The sequence below is a fragment of the Crocodylus siamensis genome, chromosome 6, assembly GCF_052110815.1.
Source record: "Crocodylus siamensis isolate JL-2025a chromosome 6, ASM5211081v1, whole genome shotgun sequence".
NCBI classification, from domain to species: domain Eukaryota; kingdom Metazoa; phylum Chordata; order Crocodylia; family Crocodylidae; genus Crocodylus; species Crocodylus siamensis.
Window position 1 is genome coordinate 31,450,742 of NC_143400.1, and position 23,597 is coordinate 31,474,338.

The 23,597-nt window shown below is 43.1% G+C and overlaps 1 protein-coding gene across 3 annotated transcripts; it reads left to right on the forward strand.

Moving 5' to 3' along the window:
* Nucleotides 1-1,767: 1,767 nt before the first annotated feature.
* MXD1 (MAX dimerization protein 1) lies at nt 1,768-19,938 on the forward strand. Of its 3 annotated transcripts, XR_016443059.1 has the most exons (7): nt 1,774-2,086; nt 2,197-2,320; nt 8,538-8,567; nt 12,927-13,041; nt 14,567-14,726; nt 15,007-15,247; nt 15,880-19,938. XR_016443059.1 is itself a non-coding variant. In XM_090052700.1 (6 exons), the coding sequence occupies exons 1-6, from the start codon at nt 2,011-2,013 to the stop codon at nt 15,192-15,194; spliced, it is 690 nt and encodes a 229-aa protein (XP_089908826.1). In that variant the 5' UTR covers nt 1,768-2,010; the 3' UTR covers nt 15,195-19,938. The 3 variants fall into 3 exon arrangements, 2 of the variants coding, with proteins under 2 accessions (XP_089908826.1, XP_089908825.1); XM_090052700.1 differs by having other exon boundaries at nt 1,768-2,086; nt 15,010-19,938; XM_090052699.1 differs by having other exon boundaries at nt 1,776-2,086; nt 15,007-19,938.
* Nucleotides 19,939-23,597: the final 3,659 nt, after the last annotated feature.

The following is a 23,597-nucleotide window of genomic DNA, read 5'->3' on the forward strand; positions in this document are numbered from 1 at the left end:
ATGGCTAATCTGACACAATCCTTGTGTCCCATGTTATGTACCAGGTGACCAAACTAGAGCCTGTTGCTGTGCTGACATTGTTCCATTCTAGTCTGTGCACTCTACTCAGCACCCTTCTGCTGGGCTGTTGTATTGAAGACACTTGAGGTGGCCTTACAGCTAGATCTGGGGCTGGTTTTGTTCTTGGTGACAGGAAGCAAGCAGAGCAGCATTGGCAGGCAAATACCTAGAGGTGGTGGGCATGGAGAAGGAGCTGGGACAATCCATTCCACACTGTTCTGAAGCTCAGGGCTAGAGGTGGCACAAGAGAAAAAGGGCAACTGATTGTAAGCGGTGATAGCAGTGATCCTTCAGTTTTGAGGATAATCTCCACCATGGCTCATTGATGGGCTTGCGGTGACTTAAGAGTCCAGTCCTTGAGCCACAGATCAGCAGAAGTTGCAGGTCTTTTCCCCAGTGCAGAGTAGACCGCAGGCTGAGATTGCTCTCCTTTCCCTTTCTTTGCTCTCTCTCCCCTGCTTCAAGGGCAAAACACTTTACCTCGAAACAGGCCGCAGCTCAGGTGAGACTGCAGCACCATTGGAGTTGGTCAGCAGCCATGCCAGCACCCATTTTCTTGAGGTTCACCATTGGGTCCTTGTTGTGTTCCCTCTGGCCATGGTGAGATCTCAGGCCATACCCACGCTGGGAGGAGAGCACTTGTTTTAGGAGTTGTGAAAGTCCTGGGCTGTCCAGGTTAGAAAAGACAGACTCGGCCTATTCAGCTGAGAAAAGAGGTTTGAGGGAGGAACAAGGTACGGGTTACCCAATACTGAATGGCAAAGAGGAAGTCAGTAGGGATTTATTTTTGACTGTCTCCCCCCAGATAAGAACTAGGAGGGAATGACATGGACCAAGTAAGTTCAAAACTGGTACAGAGCAGTGTTTTCACCTGGTGTGCCATTCAGGGGTGGAACTGATTGCCAGCACATCTGAGAGCCTAGCTGGATTCCCATAGGGGCGGGACACATTCTTAGAGGAAAGGAGCAGCAAGAGCTACTGAGCCCAGCGGTGAGGGGCACGCCCTCTGTGTCAGAGCTTCCTTGACTTTAAATGCTGGAGGCTGCAGGGGAGAGAAGAACCTGGGTCAGACCCCCTTCTCTCGCCCTCCAGTGCCTGGATCAGGCCAGCTTCTCCCCTCCAGGATCTGCTCTGCCAGGCCCTGGCGAAGGAGACTGGGCAAGAGCGAACCGGCTGTGCCCCAGAGCGGAGTATCCCAAGGGCAGGACAGGGTGGGTGTGCAGCCGGGCACGCCAGGTGCAGTAGCTCCTGCCCCAGCGGGCTGTGCCGGGGAAGGGCAGCTCTGGCTCTGGTCCGCGCTCGGGTGCATTGTTCATTGTCTCGCCCCTGGGACCCAGTGCACGTGCCCCCCCCCCTCCCCCGCCACGTTGCCCCCCGCCCCGCATTGTTGAAACCCAGTCTTACACCTCCTGCTCCCTGCACCTAGCCCCGCCCTTCTCGGGCCATGCTTCGGTCTCTGATTGGCTCCTTCCAAACCAGTTGACCAATGGGCGGGCCGGAGGCGAGGCCCCGCACACAATAGGCAGAGCTGAGGGGAGGAGCTTCGCTAAGACCGTTGGCCAATCCTAAGCGACATTCGAGGAAGGGGCGGGGCTTCGGATCGGCCCTGCGGAGCGAGTGGGGATCAGGAGGCGGCACCAAGCCGGGCTAGCCCAATCCCACGTTGGGGCGGGGCTCTCTGTGTCCAATGAAGAGGGAGGAGAGAGTTGAAGGCAAATCCCAGGCTCGGCCCCTATTCGGAGGCGGGCCTAGCTTCAGCGGGCCCAATGGGGCGCGGGGATCGGCCTCGCGCTGCCCAACCAGGAGGGCGGGCGTTGCGCGTTAGGCTGCGCGGGGCAGGGTTGGTTGGTCGGGTGTGTCAGAGCGCCGCTGGGGGGCGGGGCGGGCCGGGGCCGGGGATAAACACCCGGGCGGCGGTGGCTCTCGGTGTGAGCGGGGCCGTGGGGGAAGATGGCGGCGCCCGGGGTTTGCGTCAACATCCAGATGCTGCTGGAGGCCGCTGAGTACCTGGAGCGCCGCGAGCGAGGTACGCGCGGGCCCCCTCCGCCCCGCCTCTCCCTGCCCGGGCGGGGGGGAGGGTCCCGGGAGGGGTCTCTGGGGGGGTCCGGTGCTGAGGCCGCGCTGCGCTCGTTGCAGAAGCGGAGCATGGCTACGCCTCGATGCCGCCATACCGCGGCCAGCAGCGCGAGCGGGACGCCTGCCAGCGCCGGGGCAAGCCCAGGAAGAGCGGCGGTGGCGGCGGTGGGGGCACCAGCAGCAGGTAAGAGCCCCCGTGGGTATCGGCGCGGGGGGGATGGGCAGGGAGGTGTCCTGGGGGCATTGGGGCTGGGGGCTCCGGACCAGTGGCGGGCGGGTGGACTCGGGCCTGGGGGAGTCGGCCTGGAGGGGAGACTGGGGGCGGGGGTGGGGGGCAGGAACTGACACGAAGGGGAGGCTGAGACAACACTGGGGCATCCGGCCTGGAGCAGGGATGGATCCTGGAAGGGAAACTGCCCCGGGAAGGGACCCTTCTCGGGGGTGGGGAGGAGGAGGGGGGAGTCCTCCCTGCTGCAGGAGGTGGTGTTGGGGGGAATTGAGGTTGTGGGGGGCATCCACCATGGAGAGGAAGCGCTAGAGGGGGAGCTGATGTTGGTGGGGGCAGGGACGACCCTAGAAGGCTAGGAATAAACACTGGCTTTTATCTGCCACGGGTAAGATAACTTCCAGTGCGACAACCCCTCTGCCCCCTCCGCTTGAAGGGATATGTGCTATCCAGCCGTGGGGGTATGCCCACAAGAATATCCTCTGCTGATCCAAGCCTTGTCTGAGGATACTGGAAGGGAAATCAGTCCTTTGTTCTCCCCCCTCCCCCAAGGCTAGCTTTGGAAATGGAAAGGAACAAAACACCCCGGCTTTGTATGCGTGTCAAAGCCAAAGGTTAGGCAGACTTGCAATGATCATCCTTAATATGTAGAGATCTTTTGAAACTGAGGCAGTATATGAAGAGGGAAGTGCTGTTTCAGTAGAAATCCTGTCTTTGCTCTAGCAAATACATGCCTCACTTCAATGCCTCGATCTTGGGTATTTTTTTTTTAAAATGGCAGCGCACTCCAGCCCAGATGTTCAGAGGTGAAGTTGTCACACATCTGAGTGAAAGGGCCCTGCCTGCGTTTAGACTCGGGTGCATTTTTAATTGTGGCAATATTGCGTTAAAAAATTGGATTATCCATAAGTAGTGGTCACCAATCCCTATCTTTTAAGCAACTAGTTGCCTTCCTGTTGCTTGTGGCCACAGGCAGTTATAAAGTTAAAAGTGAGGCTCGCAGGAGAGTAAATGACAGTTTTTGGTCTGTAGCCTGTTAATTGCTTGGAGAGATTCTCTCTCTCTCTCTCTCTCATAATGTCACGTGACGTGATAGAAATGAGTTTTTTAAAGCAAACGGGAACGGAAAGAGTTGCATCTCTAATTGAGATTTATTGACAACATTGGATTTAAATTGGTAACAATGTCTATTTCTCTCTGAACCTCCAAGTATTCTTTAACTCGTGCTAAATTATAAATCTGAGTGTAGAAAGTGACATGACTCTTATTGGGCATTTTTTTTTTAATTAATTTTTGTGCGGCTACTACCACTTAATTTTTTCATTTTTATTTTTATTTCTTTGACAGGCTGACTTTTTTTTTTTTTTTTTTTTTTTTTTATTGCTCCTCTTAAAATATGGATAGAGCTTTGCTGTACATTATTAATCTTTGATTTGAATAGGTACCTTGTTTCTGGGATAGCTAAGAGTGTTAAATCATTGAGTGCCTGTGGTGGAATATGGGTTAGACCTGCTTTGTGTTACCCAGATTTGATTCAGTTAAATTGAATCCAAGCTTTTTCTTATCCAATTTAAGACTCAGTTTCTGCAGGCCACGTTTAGCTTAATTATGTGTTGAAGACTTGTAGATTGAACCCTTGAGTTCCTATGTCACCTTTTTAGGTGCTTGAAGTTCCTTTGACTCATTTCTTTTTATGCATGTTATTAGCCTCTCCTTTTAGGTAAACACTTGTGTTGGAAAACAAGCTAATAGAAATCAGGAAGTTCACAGTTAAAGCTGTGTCCTTACTCTCACCCTGTTTTGACTGTGGTTAATGGTTGAGGATCAGTACGTGAGCTGCACCATATATGCAGCAACAGTTAGGTACAGCATAGCAAATGAAAGTGAACACTGAAATCCCATCCTTCAACTGGCCATTTCTTGGATTTAGGTTCAAACCCTAATGTTGCTTTGAATCTTAATAGGGTCATGGACATCTTCCTAGCACGCTTTTTAGCATAGTGTGGACTGTGGGTGCAGTGATGTAGAGAGTGTCCTGATGAGTTTCTAGCACCTCTGTACAAATGGCATTATAATATAAGCTTAAGTATATGCTTTAATTTACTGGAAAAATGTATCCTTTAAACCTTCTGCTCAATGTCAGGTTCTACCAAAGGGAATATTATTGTGGCTGGGAAGGAGATTGGGGGGGGAGCTAAAGTGGAAGACTTAACTTAACTTAATTTTGAGGGGTAGTGGGGGGTGAAAATTGACATTTTTTTTTTTTCCTAGCCTGCCTGGGTTGCAGATCTCCACCACTGTACTTGGGATTTTACAGAGTATTTTAAAGGCATGTGGAGCAGGTGTTGGGAAGCAAGCTTTTTAGAAGCTGTGTATGCAGCTTCTACATCAGATGAGCTAAAAAAGAAAACATAATGGAGAAATATGTAGCCTGAAGTTGGAGGGAGTTCAGCTCTGGATGTCTGCTGTGGGATGTGCATTTCCTTTTGATTTAGCCTATTTTTAACTTTTTTCTAGGCAGTGTCATTAGACTCTTGTTTTGAATGTTTCTTTTGCCCCCCCAAGTTAAAGGGACGGTGTCCAATTAACCAAAAATTTAAAAGCAAATTTCTGTCAAGGTAATATCAAACATTTCTTTAGCTGAAAGAGGTGTGGGTGGAAGGATGCAGATCAGCTTCTTTGATAGCTTTGCATCGTCTTTTTCATTTTTCCTCTGTATAGCTTGCGGCCCATTCGACTCAAATTGGCTTCAGTGGAAAATAAATCGCATCTTCCATGTGGAACTTGCATGCAGCAATGGAGGGAGACAGGTGCATGCACAAATAGGAAAACTGAATTGTAAACCACAGCTTGGAGTGGTCTAGGGCATGTTACCTGAAGGTACATCTGACTTTCTTTTGTTGAAGATGGTTAGGTTTCAAACTGATGGGTGTCCTTCACTGCCAATTGTTGGCTGTCTTTTATAGAAGGAAAAGTGATTCCAGTTTATAGAATGGAATATGTTAAGATTGTTTCAGTGCAATCTTGTAGACTGTAGCGATTCTTCTGGGTCTGTATTAACATAAGTATTCATTAAAAAATTATGCTTCAAAAGTTGTCCTAGTGCTTGGTAGAGTGAAGAATCTAAGTTCTTGATTTTTGGTAGATATGAAATTTGGAATCTGTTTCTGAGCATGGTTTTTTGGGTGATTATTAAGCGATAGCTGTGTCTGTCTGGTGATGAGTGAGAAGCTGGAGATCTTTCTTCTATAGCTCTTTCAAGCTAAGGTCAGCTTTGACAGGTCTGTTACTGCTGGATGTTTGGCCTAGTCCACATATCTGGAATGGAAATCCTGGAACACAGCTGAGCACAATAAAGTGGCAGTGGCTCTTCTAAGCAAGCCAACTAGAGGCACTTTTTGTTTTCCTTCTGTAAGCATATAGGTACTGTCTATGTATGGTGGACAGGCATTTAGTTAGTTGCACATATGGTTATAGTGTTCTCTGTTCCATCCCCTGTGATGGGTGCTGCTCTTTGTTTTTAGCCTTAAAAAAAATAGGTAAGCATTGATGTTGTTTTGCAATAGATGGGAAAGACACTAAAATTTTTTGCAAGAATGACTGTATTCGATCTCTTTCCAGTAGCTAAAAAATGAGTAGATATTTTCTTAGAAGAAATGAATACAGCATTAAGAGATGAATCCTGTGCATGTGGCAAAATGCAAACAAACCGCTGTCAAGGTTGGGTTGTAAAAATAGTTCACCAACTAACACAAATATCTTTTTATGCCCATAAACTGGTTACCACTCAGCAAATTACTGTAAAGTGTTCCAGGACAAAAAAAAATCTGCGATGCCAGAGAGGCTTTCCATTCATAAAGTTGTCTGGGTAATAAGGATCTTTAGCTTTGGCTATCCCTATTGAACATGGCTTGTTTATGACTTATTGCCCTGCATATTAAAATCCTAAATTCAGTGTAGAGAGTGTTGGACTGAAAGATTATAGGCAATTAGAATTCAGAGGCAGAGAGGGGCCAAGGCTTTTTTTTTTTTTTTCCTCTGGGTTTTATACAAAGAAGTCAAATGAGGAAACTGGTGGAAGCGAAAATGCATGTTTTCTCTCTCTCTCCAGCTTTTTATGGATTGCCTGATAAGGAGAGCTTACCTTTCAGTTACATGTCAGAATAATGTGCATTCATTTAAATGATCACCTAAGAAATATGAACCTTTCATTTTCAGCTGAAATCAAACATCTTGTGATTTTTTTTTTTTTTTTTTTATTTTGATTTTTTTTTTTAATTGTCTGGAAGTAGAATGTTTGCATTTTGGAAGAGATCATTTGAAACAATGTGATTAGGAAATAAATGAAAGGAGCCACGTTAGAACTTCTTACTTATAACTCAAAGGGGGGAAAAGTTGGCTTGCCAAATCAAGATTCACCTATTGTGAAATTTTGCTAATGAAGTGTCTACGCTTGTTGCTAGCAAAAGTAAGAAATATCAAAACCAATGAGTTCTAAGTTCCTAACTCTGTTTGGCTTACAGATGAACTGTTTCAGTACCAAGGTGTTGGAGAAAACACAATGGAAATGAGCCATCTTTGTTAAGGCACAAGATAAATCGGATTGAAGGCTTCAGATGCACACATCAGGCCTTTGTCACAGCAGTGTTTCTTTCCCTTCAGGCTTCTGGTCCCATAGTAACAGGCTTCACTGAAAGCTTTTACAGAACTGCAAAGCCAGCTTTATGTTAGGACTATGTGTACATGCATTGGGCCTTGCGTCATATTAAGACCAGACTAATTTGAAATGTAAATCTCTTTCAAATGTTCCGGGGCATCTTATTTATAGGTGAACCCAGTGCCAGTTCATTTTTCCTGCCTTTTCCCTAATACCTGAGAAAATGAGAGAGAAGAAATAGGTAAATTTTAATGCCAACCTAGATTACAGCTTGAAATTTGATACTTTGTCAATCATCCAGATACAAGAGAAACCTTATGTTTTAGCATATGGTTGTGAGAGTTTTAGCACCTTTTTTCTAATGCCCACCCGTGGCATCTTTGGCAAGTCCAAATCTCTTTTCTGAAGAAATAACGGTGACTGATTTGTGCGCGAGTGCTATGGATATTTTTTGTGTTGGTACTAACAGGACATGAGGACACATCACCAGCTCATAGTTGGTGCTGGTCCAAAACTAGGCAGAAGTAAGGTAAAGGCTGCTGTCTTCTAGTCCGACTGCCATATTCAATGCATTAGTCTGCCATGTTCCACTATTGTCAGCCTAGTATTCATCTCCTCGCTTGGAGGTGCGTCCATTGGAGGACACTCCAAAGGGTCCATTTTCAAGCTGTCTTTTATTCTGTACTTTAACTTTTTAAAGGCAGAACTTTTTGGGAACCATTTCTTCTACAAACACCCGAGACGGCTGTAATTGGAAGTTCAGGGAATAATTTTACACCATCTCTTCAGTGTGTTTATTTCATCTGTAATTTCCTGTAAAATGCACAGCTGGCTTTCTTTGTTCAGTGGGTCTCATAACGCATCACGACAGGAGAGAGAAGTGTTTTTTAATGCTTCTTTTAAACCACAAGTTGGCAAAGCAGTCAGGCACGTGTCAGGTCTGAAACTGCATCTGACTCTTAATTGGCTGCGTTTCAAATGTTATGCTCAAATGGAGTAATCTTCCTCTTGTGGTATTATGAGAGCTCTGTCTGATAGTTTTCTGTGTTAAGTCTTCAACATCAAGTGCACTTTTACTTCATATTTGTCTCACAGCCAGGAGGTGTGATGGCTTCTGGGTGGAGCTGGTGTGTACTGCTAGTCTTGAGTTTCCTATCAGTAAGCTTGTTTAAATATCGTTAGCGTTATTGGAGCAGTTATAACTTCATAGCTCTTAAAATCTAAGTTGCTACAGTGCTGGCAAAATCATGTTTTGCAGCTTTTGGGAGGGTTTGTACTGCAATTAGCTGGCATAATGCCGAGCTGTGTTGCTGGAGGCATCTTCGCTGTCCTGGTGGCTTCCATTTTTTGATGTCTCAAGAGTAACCACCAACTTTTCTTTTGAAGTCACTTTTGGGCTGCAGTTTTGTAGTGAGTGGTTATTAACACTATGCATTGATATTGTTAATTGCAGGGCATTTTTAGTCCTCTGCGGTTGGTAACAATTGAATAAATAATTGCCTGTTCCTTGTTTTTCAGGTCCACGCACAATGAAATGGAAAAAAACAGGTGAGTTGGTGCAAATACCTAATGAACTTCACAAATGTTTGTTCCCTCCTCCTCCAGTCTACACTAAAACTGTCTGAGTCCTCCTTGCAATGATCAACTGAAGTGCCATCACTGCTTCAAGATGGGGCTCTTGGTTTAAGTTATCACCTGGAATCTACAAACACCTGTAGGCAGAAGATGGGTTACCAGCAATGGCTCTCTGTGTGCTCAGATGTGGCACATTGTGGCAATTGTAGATGAACAGCATTGTCTAGGATGATGTTTTCATTGGTATCGGCATTTCTAGGCTTCACAGGCAGAGGAGACTTTCCTCTTTCAGGGCATAAGCTGTCTTTTAACTACCAGACACATTTGCTCCATGTCCTAGTACTAGTAAGCCTTTTCCGTAGCTGACTACTGTAGTTTGAGTCTTCTGCTGAAGTCTCTGATACAGGCTGCCCTTTGCCAAGCTGCTGGTTTCCTGAGCCAGTAAGATGCTATGCATATATAGTACTATGCAGAATCTTAATCTCTTATTGCCCAAGTTGGCACGGTCCTCAAGTCCGCTCCCATAGCCTGTGCCTTGATGAACATGCTTCAAAGGCATGATACAGGAACATGTTCTCCAAGAAAGTAAGACTCGTAAAACTGGAGTATCTCAGAGTGCAGTTTACTCCATTTTCCATAGTCTGTCCTTCTGAGTAGGAAGGGACTGGGAAGTAAAGAAAGGTACACTTATACTTCCAGTAGCAAAGAGCTATTCTCAAGTGTACTTAGCAAGCTATTGTTAACCTCCCAGTTCTGAAAGATAAAGTGACAAACTAATAATCACTTACAGGGAAATTCCAATCTACACTGCTGATAGCTTTCCATCTTTGACTACAAATATGGTGCATTGCAAGCATCTAATCAGGGATCTCTGTCAGAGTTCAGCAGCATCTTATGAATTGCTTTCCAACATTATACATTTTACTAGATGGACAGCTGTGTTTTACAGGCTCATTTTAAATCGACTTATTCAATTGTAGCATAATGAAAGGTGGCTTTGCATCGTTGATAGGCTCCTCAGTTTCTTCCGTAAAACTTTGAGATCCTATTCAAATGTTGCTATATTGCTTTGGCAACTGTCAGCTCACCTGGTTTCTTTGAGCTCAGAATGGATATAAAAAAGGCACACTGTAGATTTTAATCTACTTCATAAAATCAGCAGGGAAGAAGGACCCTTTAAAATCGCAACCAAATAATGCTTTGCATCTCTCCTCCTAAGTTGTCTTTGGCTGTTGTACCAGAATTGTATTGAAATCCTGTTTATATTATTGCAGAAGCAAGGAAGTAAATGTCAGGCATTTTAAGCTCTTATCGAAAGGGTGGTTTGGGAAACATTAGGCAGCTTATTTCTATACAGAAACAAATCATTACACCTCTTATGTGGCCCCTGAAGTTAACCCTTTGGTTGCCTTGTGTACAACAGTATAATCCAGTTCAGATGCCCATGAGTAAAATGGGGAAGCATTTCAATTGGGCAAATGACACGCATCATTTGCCAGGTAGTACTGGATTCTACATTTAAAAAACCTGTACAGTATATCATGATTTAAGCATGTAAGCTGCTCTGTGTTGGAACTGCACGGTTCAGCTGTTGGCATTTCATTGGGGCTTGTTACTTCCTTTCCCTAATGAGGGTGTACTCAGTGTATGCCTACCTCTTACCACTTCATTGAGACTTGTCTAGTTCAGAGCCTCGGCAAATAAAATGATCAATTGTTTCACCCTTGTGTCTGCTATGCAGCAGAGTCTGTGTGATGCCTGCAGGACCAGATGGGGCTGAGGAGAGAAAAAACATTTGGTAGGAGGGTTTGGAAGATTAGCCAAGCCCCGTACATGTCAGGCGATTTCCTGACTGAACGATCCCATTACATGTGGCTTAGGCTGTTTTCTAAAGTAACTTTAGCTATGTATTTGCAAGTATTTTAAGAATTAGTTTTAACTAGTTATCTGGGGTCAAATACTGCACATATCATACCTCAGCCTGAGAATTAGCAGCAACAGACCCAGAAGTGGACCGGAAGTACTTCTGGGTCACTTCTAGGTTTGCCACTGAGTGCGGGGGGCATGCTCCTGGGGGATGCTCCAACTGCCCCACCATCACAGTGTTCAGGAGCTGCGCTTGGTACCACGAGGTATATAGAAAAAACCCTTAAAGCTGTGTCTGTGGCTGAATCACTAATTCTCCGAATCGGCATCAAATCTTTAGATTCGGCCAAATCGAATCGGGACAGTGATCCGAATCACTGATTCAGGTACGGCCTGTTTCACGTGCCCGTAATGTGTATGTGTGCATGTGCAGAAGCCCAGAGCATCCCCTCCCACTCCTTCCAGCTTGTTTCCAATGTTTTTCTCCTTAAAATGAGAAAATCTGGGGCTTTCTCCTTTTTGAGAGAACCCAGATTCCTGCTCATGCCTTAAATTGCTTGTTCATATAGCAGACTTGAAAGATCATTTTTTATCTCTCTGAATAGACTTTTCTTCACAAAGGAGTTCTGATTTTTGACAACGAGATAATTTTGTCTAATCTAAATATTGTGGTTGCAGCTTCATTTAGCTAAAAATGATGCTGATGTTGAGTGTGTTTCGGCCGATTTTCTGCGGCCAACCTTCTTTTAAAGCAAAAGTTGAAGTTTTGAAATGATTAAGAGGCGGTGCAGTGAACACTTGGTTTAGGGTTTTTAATTGTCTAGGTTTTAAATTGCAGGGCATTCATTGAGTCTTATTAGCTAAATCTAAAACTTCCTGACGGCATTCATGGTGTTGTGGTGTTTTCTCTGTTTTGATATCAAAGAACAACTTTTTCTTCCTACCGCGTAGCGTAAAAGCAAATTTTATACCCCATCTTATGTTTACTTCCATCTCGTGCTCTGGTTTCATGGACCATAGTTGTACTACCTGCTTACATACTGCTGACAGCGTGTTTGTCCCCATTAAGGCATGGTTGAACAAGTCTGCACAGATGGAGATTACAAGTAGTGTTCAGCAAAGATTAATCATTGGCCTTGCCACTTTTTGGATTCACCCTTGGAGTAAAGATTATCTGCTTCTGTTTGCATCACGGTGTCGGAGACCTTATGGAGGCAGATGATTGTTTACTGCAGCACGCTGAGGATATTGTATGGGAGAGCAAGATTGGCAAGTTATTGCAACATCTCAGTTAGTAGCCACCTTTGTCAATTAGACGCTTGAAGTGTAGGTGCTGCAACCAATACTAAATAGTGTGACCTAAATGTCACCTAGTGTGTGGAACAGTTGGGAAGATTGCCTGTTTTGGAAGATGGGAAAGCACAGTACTCTTCATAGCATTGTATGAAAACAGCTGTGTAACAGCATAGGCCTTTTTTTTTTTTAGTCAAAGCCTCTATTCCCCCTACATTAAAACTCCCTTTGGGTTAATTTTTATTTTATGCAAACTATACCATGTTTACTGACATACAAATATTGGGGTTAATGTAGCCCTTTGTAACACGTGATGCCAGGAGGGAATGTTAGTGACTTACCACAGACTGGTAACTAGTGGTGGTTGCAGCTAGAAGGTGCTTGTTGAAGAATTCAGTAGTGTGAAAATTAACTTGTATTAAGGTGAAGTAGTTTATAGTAGGTCACTGTGCACAGTTGGGAGCCAAGGTCTTCCCAGCAGACCTGGGGAAAATGTTAATGTTAATGCCAATGCACTGAGCTTTATTTGATGGCAACTTGTTGCTGTTTATTTCCTTTCTAATAATCACCTTAATGTCTGCTGGACCTCTTGTATTTTGACATGCACAGAGTTGGTAAAAAAAAAAAAAAAAAATTTGAAACATTCTCCAGCTTATTCATAGATTGTAAGGCTGGGAGGGACCTCAGAAGATCATTGGGTCTTCCACCAAGCAGGAAAGATAACTGAGGGTCCAGTGACCCCAGCAAGGTGACTGTCTAGTCTCCTCTTGAAGAGGAGACTAGGGTTACGTACTTGCCTCTAAAAGTGTCTGCTCTGTGAAGGAACTTAATGGCTCGGGAGAACATTCCTCCTTTTCTGGATGGCTAACACTTCACAGCTCTTGGGAATAATACATTGATATACCTAATGTGGGGGGAGAGGCATCTGGTATTACACCAAGATGCATTAAGTCATATAGCAAAAGAAAATACAGAGCAATACATGCTTTTATATTTCAATCCAGACTACCCTCTTGTCACGTAATGTTGACAGGACTTGTCTAAATACTTTGATTTATATTTGCTGTACTTGCTTGCAGATGTTAAGTGATGTTGTGAGATGGCTTATCTTACCTAGTTGCTACTCACGCACAAAGTATATTCGGTATGACATGCACTCTTTGTTCTGTATAGGCGTGCTCATCTACGGCTGTGTCTGGAGAAGCTGAAGGGGCTGGTACCACTTGGGCCTGAATCCAATAGACATACCACACTGAGTTTACTTACAAAAGCTAAATTGCACATAAAGGTAAGATCAAGAACATTAATAAGCATATAAAATAATTGAATAGAAAGCAGTGGAAACCCTCGTGTATGACAAGATTTGTGAGGACAATTTTGAGTGTTGCTTTGGGGTCAGTACTTGGACTTAACTCTCTTGCAAACCAAATAATTGATTGTCATAGATAACACAAATGCGGTGGGGGTGAATGAGACAATGATTCTTAAGCAGCTACTTCTTGCTGACGTAAATAAAAACATGAGTGGAGATCAGCCTTGCCTAAAAGCTTTACCGGTTAGTTTCTTAATTTTTGTTTGGTTTTACTCCCACATCACCATTCACTCGGGACTAATTTTTAATGTTTATATTCAGCTGTATTGCAATAGTGTCCAGAGGACCTTTTTTCAACCTTGGCAGCTGCTCAACGTTTATATTTGCATGTGTTCAACATTAAGCCTTTAAAGAATTTGCAATCTAAATGTTCTTGCTGTTCATAGCCTTGCTCTGAGGAAGTGACATGGTTTACTCTCAGTTGATGTAGTTGGAAGCCTTTCCTGAGGATACCAAGTATTTTATCTTCCAGTTAATACCAGGGACTTGAAAAAGGGGTGGGGTTGGGGGACTTCTTTGGCATCAGGCTGGCTACAAATAGCTAGATATCAAAGTCTTGGAATAGATATTAATAGGATTGGGCTGCTGCCAGATGAGTTGCACACAAACAGTTTTTTGAGAGGGAAGTGTCATTTATATGCATTCCTATGTAGATGAGAATTAGCTGAAGCTAAAAGTAGGTCTGGTGGACACTACAGGCAAGGCATTGCTGTGCCCATCTGCACAAGAGCACCCCGTTTGAGTTTCAGTTCCACTGCCCAAGTAAATGTGGGGGAGAAGGGGGACCAGCAGGTGTAACTAAAAAGGAGTATGTTTCCAATGTCCCAGGAGGTGCGTACAGAAGCAAAAAAATCCTGCTTATTCTGTGTGAGCAAGTGTTTGTCCGCTGTGTGAGGCATGTGGAATAACTTCAGCTGTGCTGCTGGGATCAACTTCTGAAACAAGCTTTAAGTCATAATGACCAAGGGCTTTTTGAGGTGATTTGAACTATTGCCAGTGAGAACAAGGGTTATAGTTGGTGACCCAGAAAGTGGTGGCACTTGTGTAGATCCTGGGACAAAACTTGGGTTTTTAGGCTGCAGGTTTTGGCTACTAGTGTGGGTGTAGCAAACTCCATTTGAAAAGCTGTCTGCTCAGATGTTTCAGTTGTGTTTAAAATACCTCCATTATTTTCTTTAATTTACTTTTGGTTTAAAGCTACCCTAATGCATGTGCGTAAAAGGTGCTGAACCTAGGCCAGTGCTTTGAAACCTGGGTAAACATGATTAGTCAACTAAAGCCATGTTTTGGCATCTAAAAATAAGCTGGCTTTCAAAGGTGCTGAGCACCTACCTCTGGGAAGTAGGCCACTCCTTTAAGTACCTGAGTTAGTAACATTTGGTTTTGACACACAGTGACCAAAAGAACTAAACGTGCCTCCTTTTCGTTTCGTTACCTGCAGAAGCTTGAAGACTACGACAGAAAAGCAGTACACCAAATAGACCAGTTGCAGCGAGAGCAGCGGCATCTGAAAAGGCAGCTGGAAAAATTGGGCATAGAAAGAATAAGAATGGACAGTATAGGATCCACGGTGTCATCAGAACGGTCAGACTCTGATAGAGGTGAGGTGCTTCGGTGGTTGAAGGCTCCATGGGCCATATCCTTTTCCACCTCTTGGGAGTTTTAAGTGCAGTGCTGTTCCACCCTGGTCATGTCCCTGAATAAACACTGATCACTTAACCTGTCTAAGTCATTCCAGGATTTGAGCAGGATGGACTGCTTATGTGGCAAAATACAATTTAAATACCTAATAGGTGGAATGAAGCCTGTCCCCCTCTCTGTATTGGAGACCTCAAATGTTGCCTTGGAACAGTTGTTTACTAAGGATCTTTTTGCTTACAGAAGAAATCGATGTGGATGTTGAAAGCACAGACTACCTAATGGGAGATCTAGACTGGAGCAGCAGCAGTCCGAGTGACTCAGATGAAAGGGGAAGCATGCAGAGCATCTGTAGCGACGAGGGGTACTCCAGCTCTGGCATTAAAAGATTGAAGTTGCAGAACAATCACAAGCCTTGTCTCAGCCTATAAGAAGCAACTCCAGTAGCTGTTCCATCCGTTGCTGTTTCCCTGTTGGATCTTAGGTAGTATGTTGGACCGTCCCATAATTCTCTTGCACGTAAATTTAATGTACCAACAATGTTACCAAAATCAGCTTTGCCCAAGTCCCAAAACAGTGCTTAGGGTTGTGGGTTACAAGCTACTCTCTGGAGCACACATCTGATTGCATCCACTAGCTTCTCTTTCTGTCGGTAAACTCATCTCTGTGAGACTGTACATTCCAACAAAATTTTAAAGCACCCAAGAATCTTTTTGCAGTAATAACAACTTTAAAAAACCTCTACTTCTTCCCTCTTCATTGTTTTGCCTTGCTGTTATTGCCTAGTATTCTAAATGTACCTTGTCTTTGCCTAGTGACAAACGTATCTCAAGTGTCTGAGCATAATTGTTTGGACTACAATCTGAAGGGTGAACCTCAACTGTGTTCTAGCTTAGATCTGGGAATGGGTGGAGTGAACTTTCAAAGTGATATGCGGAGCATATTGGCTTTGTCAACCCTCTGGTACTCCCGAGAAGTATGCAGCAAGATCCCAGACATCACTTTGAACAGTTGGTTCTTAAATGTTCAGAGTGCTGTGTTTGTATTTGCATAGCCATGTAATTGTATTTCTGGCCCACGCCTGTTGTCTTAATCGGAACTTGCACTGACTTCCAGTTTCAGATCCTGCAGTAGAGCAGCCCTGTCTAGCAAGAATAGTCCCATCAGAATTGATCTCAGACTGGTGACTCACACACGCCAGTGGGAATTTTAACTGTCACAGGACTGTGGGACCGAACTTGTGAGATTCTTGGCACATTCTGTAAATTGCAAGCAGTCTTCTGAGCTGTAGGACCTTAGCAAGGCAAGTACTGCTCCGTCTCTTGAAAGTGCATCTGTTTTCCACATTTCCAAGTTTCTTTAATACCTAAAACCAAATGGTACTATTTCTACAGTGCAGTTCATGACCTCATTGCATTACAGCTGCATATTACTGTTCTAGGCAAGTTTTCCTAGAAGTTTGTTCATGCTTCTTGTCTCTGGGACAATTTTTTTCTACCTCAGAGAGATGAACAAAGATTATCTCAATCCCTTTAGCACAAAAATAATTATGCCTCATTTGTTTTAGATAAGTGATGCTCGGTCCTATTGAAATCCATTTTCCTATAAAATTTAGCAATAACTGAATGAGGGAAGGTAGCTGTGCTATCTTCAGTTGTCAGTGATTGAAAAGGGCACATTTTACTGGATGTTGCTAATAGTACGTTACTACGATTATTCAGTGAAGTGCTATTGGCATTAAAGCACTTCCTCACCTCGTTGAAGTATTTTTAGGCGCTCTAAATCTGTGTCATTAAGGATTTTGCTTGCCAACTAAAAACTAATATTTTTTCCCAAGCTGTGGTTTCAAACCTTGCAACATTTTCATTTAAGCTAAATAGAGCACATGTAAATGTACATAAAACATATGATCTATAAATAGTATTTATTCATTTTATATGAAACTAATGTAATGGAGATACATTCTTATGACTTTGTGCTTTTATAGTTGTTCTGGAAACTTTGTACGTAGAGGTCTGCTAACTGAGACATATAGATTTCTCTCCCCCGCCCCGCCCCTCAGTCCTTTTTTGCTTGAAAAATTTTAGGATCTTTATATTCTGCCCACTTGGCAAACTTTGCAATGACTGTTAAACAATTGATTCTGGTAATAAACCAACTCGCACAATATAACCAGAGAGAGCCAACCAAGCAACTGAACTTCACTCTATAAAAGGGCTATGTAGCTTATTTAGTGATATGAAAGCCCATTTTTGTTGCCTATTTGCCTGAAGTCTTTTAAAATAAAAAAAAAAAATGCAGTTTTCAAGACTTGACAAGTCAAGCTGCCAAAAGCCACTAAGACGGTCTATAAATTGCAAATGAATGAACTCTCTAAAGAGACTTGTTTTTCTTAAAATATCCTTATACTATTTTTTGGATCATTTGAACTTTGAAACGAGAGAAAGTGGGAAACGGGGCTAGTGGATTGCTCATATCTCCAAAGTCTACTCTCCTTTCTGTGTGCGCTATGTTTTGAAAACGAAGGATTTTTTTTTTTTTTAAAACAGCTGGAATTTTCAGATGTCCAGCAGACTTGCACTGAACTTACAACTTGTATGCCTTTTGCATTTTTAAGCCTACTTCCTGAGTCCAAGCAGAAAATCTTCAGAGAGCTAGCTCAAAACCTGTAAACTTTTAAATAATAAAAAAAGTTGAATATCTGCACTTTGAGGTCCTTCACTCCAATACATTTTTGCTTGAGAGACCTCTCTAGCTTTTTCTTTTTTTGTTCCAAATGTTGCATAAGCTGCCTCACAAATCCAAACCTAGAGTTGCGGATATTGCTACCTTTTTTTATTTTTGAGGTCAGAGTAACTAGAATTTTGGAAAGCATCAGAGGGTTAAAATTGAAATACAAAATTGTATACTTTGTATTTTCTTTTTATTATTATTTAGAAGTACCGAATCTTACAGATTCAGTTTACTGTGTTTTTTAATTATTGTTTGCCTTTTTCAGTTGACCTTTTTTTTTTGTGTGTGTACTATTGCATGTGTTGTCCCAATATAAAACAGTCATTTTTTGACCTTTGCACTGTTTGGATGTGGTCCTCTCAATCTTGTTGGCATAGAAAATATTGACTTTTGAAAAACAATGCACTAATGTCAAAACTGACGCAAAAGTATATTTGGTGTCTTTTTTCCAAAACTCTAGGTAGGGGAAGTAAATGTTGCTAATGGCGGCTCTAAGGCTACTCTTTTATTGACTAGGACCAGTTTTGGCAGCTTCAGATCTTTCTCGGCTAGTCGACAAGCCAGGGCCTCAGGTGGCAAAGCTTACTTTCAAGGTTGCTGAAATGGTAGCACTGTTCTCTGTTTTGCCAGCCTTTCCTTGAATTCACTGATCCACCAGCATTATTACTAAATAAGCTGCAGCAATTTAAAATTTTGTAGACTTGTTTAAAAAAAAATAGGGGGGTGGGTGGGAATTGAGGGGCTACTCATATACCCCAAGTTTACAATGGATGGTTGCACAGAAGTGTGTTGATTTAAAAAAAAAAAAAAACTTTGTTATTGAGGGCAGTATTTTATAATCTGCCCTTTCAAAAAGAAAATAAAAGGGAAAAAAGTGTCAGTGCAAATGGTGAAACCAGGCATGCACTCAATTGGAAACTCTTGCACTTAATCAGAGCAGAGAAATTTTAAAGTTGCAGTAACATGCATATTAGTGTAGGTCTGTCTTTAAACATCTGAAAGTATTGGGTGTACCTGTTGAGGTTTTTTCCCCTGAGGCTTGAGCACCCAAGTAAAACTTAGTCTATAAAGCAGAGCTTTCAAGCTCTGCAAGGTGCTGTTTGTTACATCTTGTGAATCTCCAGGGTCATTGCTAATACCAGTTTGTGATGTAAATTCAGAGAGCACTTTTTTGAGCAGCACCATAGGTGCCACTAACTTCATATCTTTCAAGATGATCTGAAATACTCCTGAGCTCTGGGCATGAGCAGGCCATGTTCTGCCAATTGCCATTTTAGCACTTTGTTCTCTAATATGGCGCTTCTCCCTCCACCTTCCCCAAACCTACCACAGCTCTGAAAATGAAAGGAAAACTCTGGTTTTACTCCAGAGCTACAAATCTGTGCACTAAACCTATAAACATGGTGGAAAGAGAGCCCAGGATTCAGGGTGAAAGATGGGTGGTGGGTTTTCACTTGCTTGTTCAAAGCATAAGAACCAGATTAAACAAGCTTCTGGGAGATTTGTGTAGCAATATATTAGGGCTTTAAGTTCTAATTTTGCCCCTTTTGTAACAGATTTCAGGTTTTGACACTGTAAATTACTGTATTGGGAAGAATTCTGCTTTTGCCAAGCTACATGTTTGCTCCCCTGAAAGTGTATATTCTGTTGTTTTTCTATTGCCGCTTAACTTTAAAGTTGTGTTGTTTTTGTTTTTAAACTAGTAGTAGAAACAGGTACCCAGTTCCCGAGTATTATTGAAACATTCAACTCCTACAATAGCTGCCTGAGTAGCAAGCTGAGTAGATGTGTCCGGAGGTGAGGAAAAATCAAACATCCCAACCTCGCATAGTCATCTCGGACCCAAATCTCTAACGGCCAGTTTAGAAATAAATCTGGGATGTGTTAAGTCTCATCTCAGTTACTACTTTGAGATAACTCTGCCTCATTCTTTAGGTGAAAGTCACTTGGGCATCTCTCAGCTGTAGTGTGACACCAGACAAAAAAAGTCCCACAAAAACCTCTGAGCACATTATATATTTTCTGAAATGCCCAGACCTCAAATTGATTTGGATTTCTTTTAACTCCTTTATTTGTGCTGGGGTTTTTCCCTTCCAAATTGATACAAAAACCTAACTTTCCTGTCTCCCTTCCTTGGGTTCGTGCTTTAAGCAACACTGCTGTCAAACCATCGGCTTTATTTTTGGCAGTCTTCCGAATAATAAACACAGCCTAAACAGGGGAGCAGCAGATGGGAGAATATGAATTCTGTTTCCAGATGTTCAGTTCCTAATGTAAATAACACATCATTATAAATCCTGTGTCAAGACCATATAAAGGTGCTTTTTATTACAGTTAGCACATGCATTTTTAGAAACTACATGTTTTAGAAGACCTTGCTGTGTATATGTATACTTCTGTATTGTTCAACTGTTAGAAAATAAATTATTTCATTATTAAAGAGAGAGTCGTCCTTTCTGCATTCTTCTCATCTGAGGGGGAAATAATTTGGAGCTTTCACCACTTCAGTGATTTTTCTGGGTTCCTTTTTAATAAATGGCATGTCCTGTGAACCTCAGCAAGTTTCATTCATTGCAAGAGTATTCGAAGGAGACGGATAACACAGGTCAATGCAGTTTGGAACATCTAATCTCCAGGCAGGCCTAATGTCTTTCCTGCCAGATTTTTTCAGGAGCTGCTAATGAGTTTGGCAATGTATCCTCTGATGCCCTTTTCAAAGAGGCTTCATGGTCCCTGGGCAGATGGCAAGGTAGACACTCAAAATGGATTACACCTTGCATGACATGAGCAAACTTTTTAGAAGTTTTTTCGGCTGCAATTTCTTCTCCTAGAAAGGGGTTTTTAAAGTAACCTAATCAGTGTTATGAGGTGGGGGAGAACATCAAGGGAAAAAGCCATGATGTGTATTGGTGGGACTACAACTGCTTCTCTTTTGGCAGTAATTGATATCCAGAGCATCTACTTCCAGGGTTTTTGTACTAAATCTCTGTTCAGAAGATGGAGTGCTCCCCACTTCAGCATCCTTGAAATGGCATGCATGCCTTGATTAACCCTTTCCAGTCATGCAACAAAAAGGACATCTATCTCAGTGTGGTATGGTCCTCATTGTAGACAGTGCATGGGTAATGCCAAAAGAGTTGGGGAAAAAACCCTTATCAGATGATACTCTTCTGCTAATACTGCAGTGCTGGTGTTCTTGGTGCTGTATGAGAGGAGGATGTAATGTCATTCTTGCTGTGTTACAAAAGTAACTCAGAGTGTTAGTGGACAGGTCTCTATCATCTTGGTGGGAGGTGACCACCTGCCAGTCCTGGAGGGTTTGGTTCTTGGCCCTGTGCTGTTCAACATCTTTATTTAATGATTTAGATGAGGATGTGGAAAGCACGCTGGCCAAGTTTGTGGATGATACCAAGTTCTGGGGAGGAGTGGTCACGCTAGGGAATAGGATGCAGATCAGTGGACCTGGACAAGCTTGAGAGGTGGGCAAAGTGGAACCGGATGCAGTTCAATAAGGATAAATGCACGATGCTTCATCTGGGGAGAAGTAACCAGCAACATGAATATAGGTTAGAAGTCCTGCCCAGCAGGATGGCTGAAAGGGATCTCAGGGTTATAGTTGATCGCAGGGTCAATGTGAGCTGCCAATGCAATGCTGTAGTCAACAGCTAATAGCATACTGGGATGCATTAGCCAATGCATCACAAGCAGGGCTAAGGAAGTGATGCTGCTTCTCTCTTGATGGAGGGACTTAAGGAGTGACTATCAAGAGCTGGGAGAAAAACTTCACTAAGGTGACCCAGTGGAGGGCAAGGTGCAACGGCCATAAACTGTTAGAGGATGGTTTCAGGTTGGATGCAAGGAAGAACTTTATGGTAAGGGTGATCAGAATCTGGAATAGACTTCCCAGGTAAGTGGTGCAGTCCCCAACCTTGGAAGTCTTCAGGAGGAAACTGGATAGACACCTTGCTGGGCTCATTTGATCTCAGTAGTATTCCTGCCTAGAGCAGGGGGTTGGACTCAATGATCTGTTGAGGTCCCTTCCAGCCCTTAGCCTCCATACTTTTCCATAAGACAAGCCTGACAAAACAGATGTTGGACTGTGATGTTTCTAGTATCGTGAAATATTGCAGAGCCACCTCTTGTTTGGAGTCTTTCTATTTGAAATCTAACCAAGCTTTTCCTTAATGGGCTACACCTCTTCTAGCAACCTCTTGTAGTTCTACAATTGTTTCTCACTTTGGAAAGAACCTGCCAGTCCTGGGATTAAATTGGAAAGACAATGGGGGTATGTGTGCATGCGCTTCTCACTTGACTAAGGAAAATACAGCTTCATACAGACCTGCCATTTTTTAAGCACAGTGGTGTCTCTTTCAAGTTCCCCTTGCTTGCAGATTCAGAGCACTCCTGCTGCCTGGAGTGTGGTCATTGCTAAAGAACTATGAATCGGAAAGGAAACAGCATCTGGCATTTTTATGCTGGGGAGGAAGGGATGATTACTGTGTAGTTACGGATGATGTTTAATGGCACTCAGTCCAGGGAGAGCTGTCCATGTTTGTGCAGTGCAGAACATAGATAGTTGGGAGGCAAGAAGATAACATGCCAGCTCTTACAATCCGGGCAAGAATTTGAATGCTCTTCCTGACCTTAGTCTATATAAACCAGGTCCCCTCTTCTTCATAGAGGGAGGCATGTCAGTGAAAGCGATGGCTGATGTATATTACTTAAAAAGTGCGTGTTTGGTGGTGGGGAGTTTCTGTGCCTCTTCCTTGAACTACTGCATGTGTTTTTTTTAGTAGGGTGGAGACTGCTGAGTATTGCAGGCACTACTGGAATAGTAGGAGAAACCTGGTCTATAATAAAATTTTGTGTGGGCAGAATAAAACCCTCTTCACTTTAAGGGTGTGAAGGGAGAGAGAGACTACATGTTCTCCTAGATCAGTCCTTCCAGGAGGAGCACAAATCGGGTAAAGCAGGTTGGTACATCAGGGCCAAGGAGGCTGGCAGGTTATATGTGTGTTCAAACTCACCATCTGTGGCTTGCATTATCTCCAGCTGCTTTTGACTCCCCAGCCCAAAGGAATCCCTGTGGTAGGCATCATATTCAGTATGCCTGTGCTTGGCAATCTATCCCAACTTTGTCTCCACTTCATTGGGACCCTTTTGTCTGTTGTTCTTCATCTGCATTAATATCCTCCTTGCCTAGAATTGTGAGTACTACTGGGTCATCTGTGCGTGGCAGTTACAGAAAGACCAGTGCTGAGTGGTTATTTCCTTTTTTCCATTCCCAGTGCTGAAGGGACCTGCTGAGCCCAGTCTCCAGACCATGGTTATCAAGCTCCCTTTAAAAGCTAGTTAGGACTTTGGGCCCAGCTGGGGACTGCTTCAGCACCTCGCTCCCTGCAAATGTGGTGTAGACAGAAATGTTAGCAATAAGTTCTAAGACTGGTCCGTGATGGACAAAGGATGATCCTGCCTTTAGCATAGGATTAAACTAGAAAGTTTCTACAGGTCCCTTCCAGGACTGTTCTTTTATGATTCTATGATCCTGCTTTTGCCTGCTGGTCAACACCTCTGTCCTTAGTTGAACACAAGCCAAAGTAGGCATTGAATTTTGGGGCAATGCCTTGCTTTTTTTTCTCAACACTTCCCTTATTCCCCAAAGACCTTATCTCTTCTTTCTCGGGTCTCTTTTTATTACTTGACCAAAGTAAATAAAAAGTAAATATGCTCTTCGTTTTAATTTCTTTTGCAAGGTTAATCACAGCTTAACCTTTGCCCATTCTTACTTTATCCTCAAGTTGCTTGACCTCCAAGAGGTACCTTTCTTGGCCAGACATACCTTTTATCCACTCTTTTAAAGCTCTTCCCTCAATCCTAATATCCTTATTGAATTCCAGTTAGATACAAAACCCTTCTCTATGAGTTTTATTCCCTCATTTAGGATACAACTTCCAGGCAAGTTGGGTTTTTTTCCATCTTTGATTTAAGAACATCTCAGGCACTGAGGTCCTCGGGTTTTTCTGTCTGGTTGACTTCATTAGCACATCACCTTTATTTCTCAAAGTTTGCCCTTTTCTTAGCAAAAGTCATACTTAGGACTA

Excerpts from the sequence above, each read along its gene's own strand:
- MXD1 (XM_090052699.1), top strand. The coding sequence starts at position 2,011 with ATGGCGGCGCCCGGGGTTTGCGTCAACATCCAGATGCTGCTGGAGGCC. Across the intron at positions 8,568-12,926 it reads AATGAAATGGAAAAAAACAG|GCGTGCTCATCTACGGCTGT; the intron begins GTGAGTTGGTGC and ends TGTTCTGTATAG. Across the intron at positions 14,727-15,006 it reads ACGGTCAGACTCTGATAGAG|AAGAAATCGATGTGGATGTT; the intron begins GTGAGGTGCTTC and ends TTTTGCTTACAG.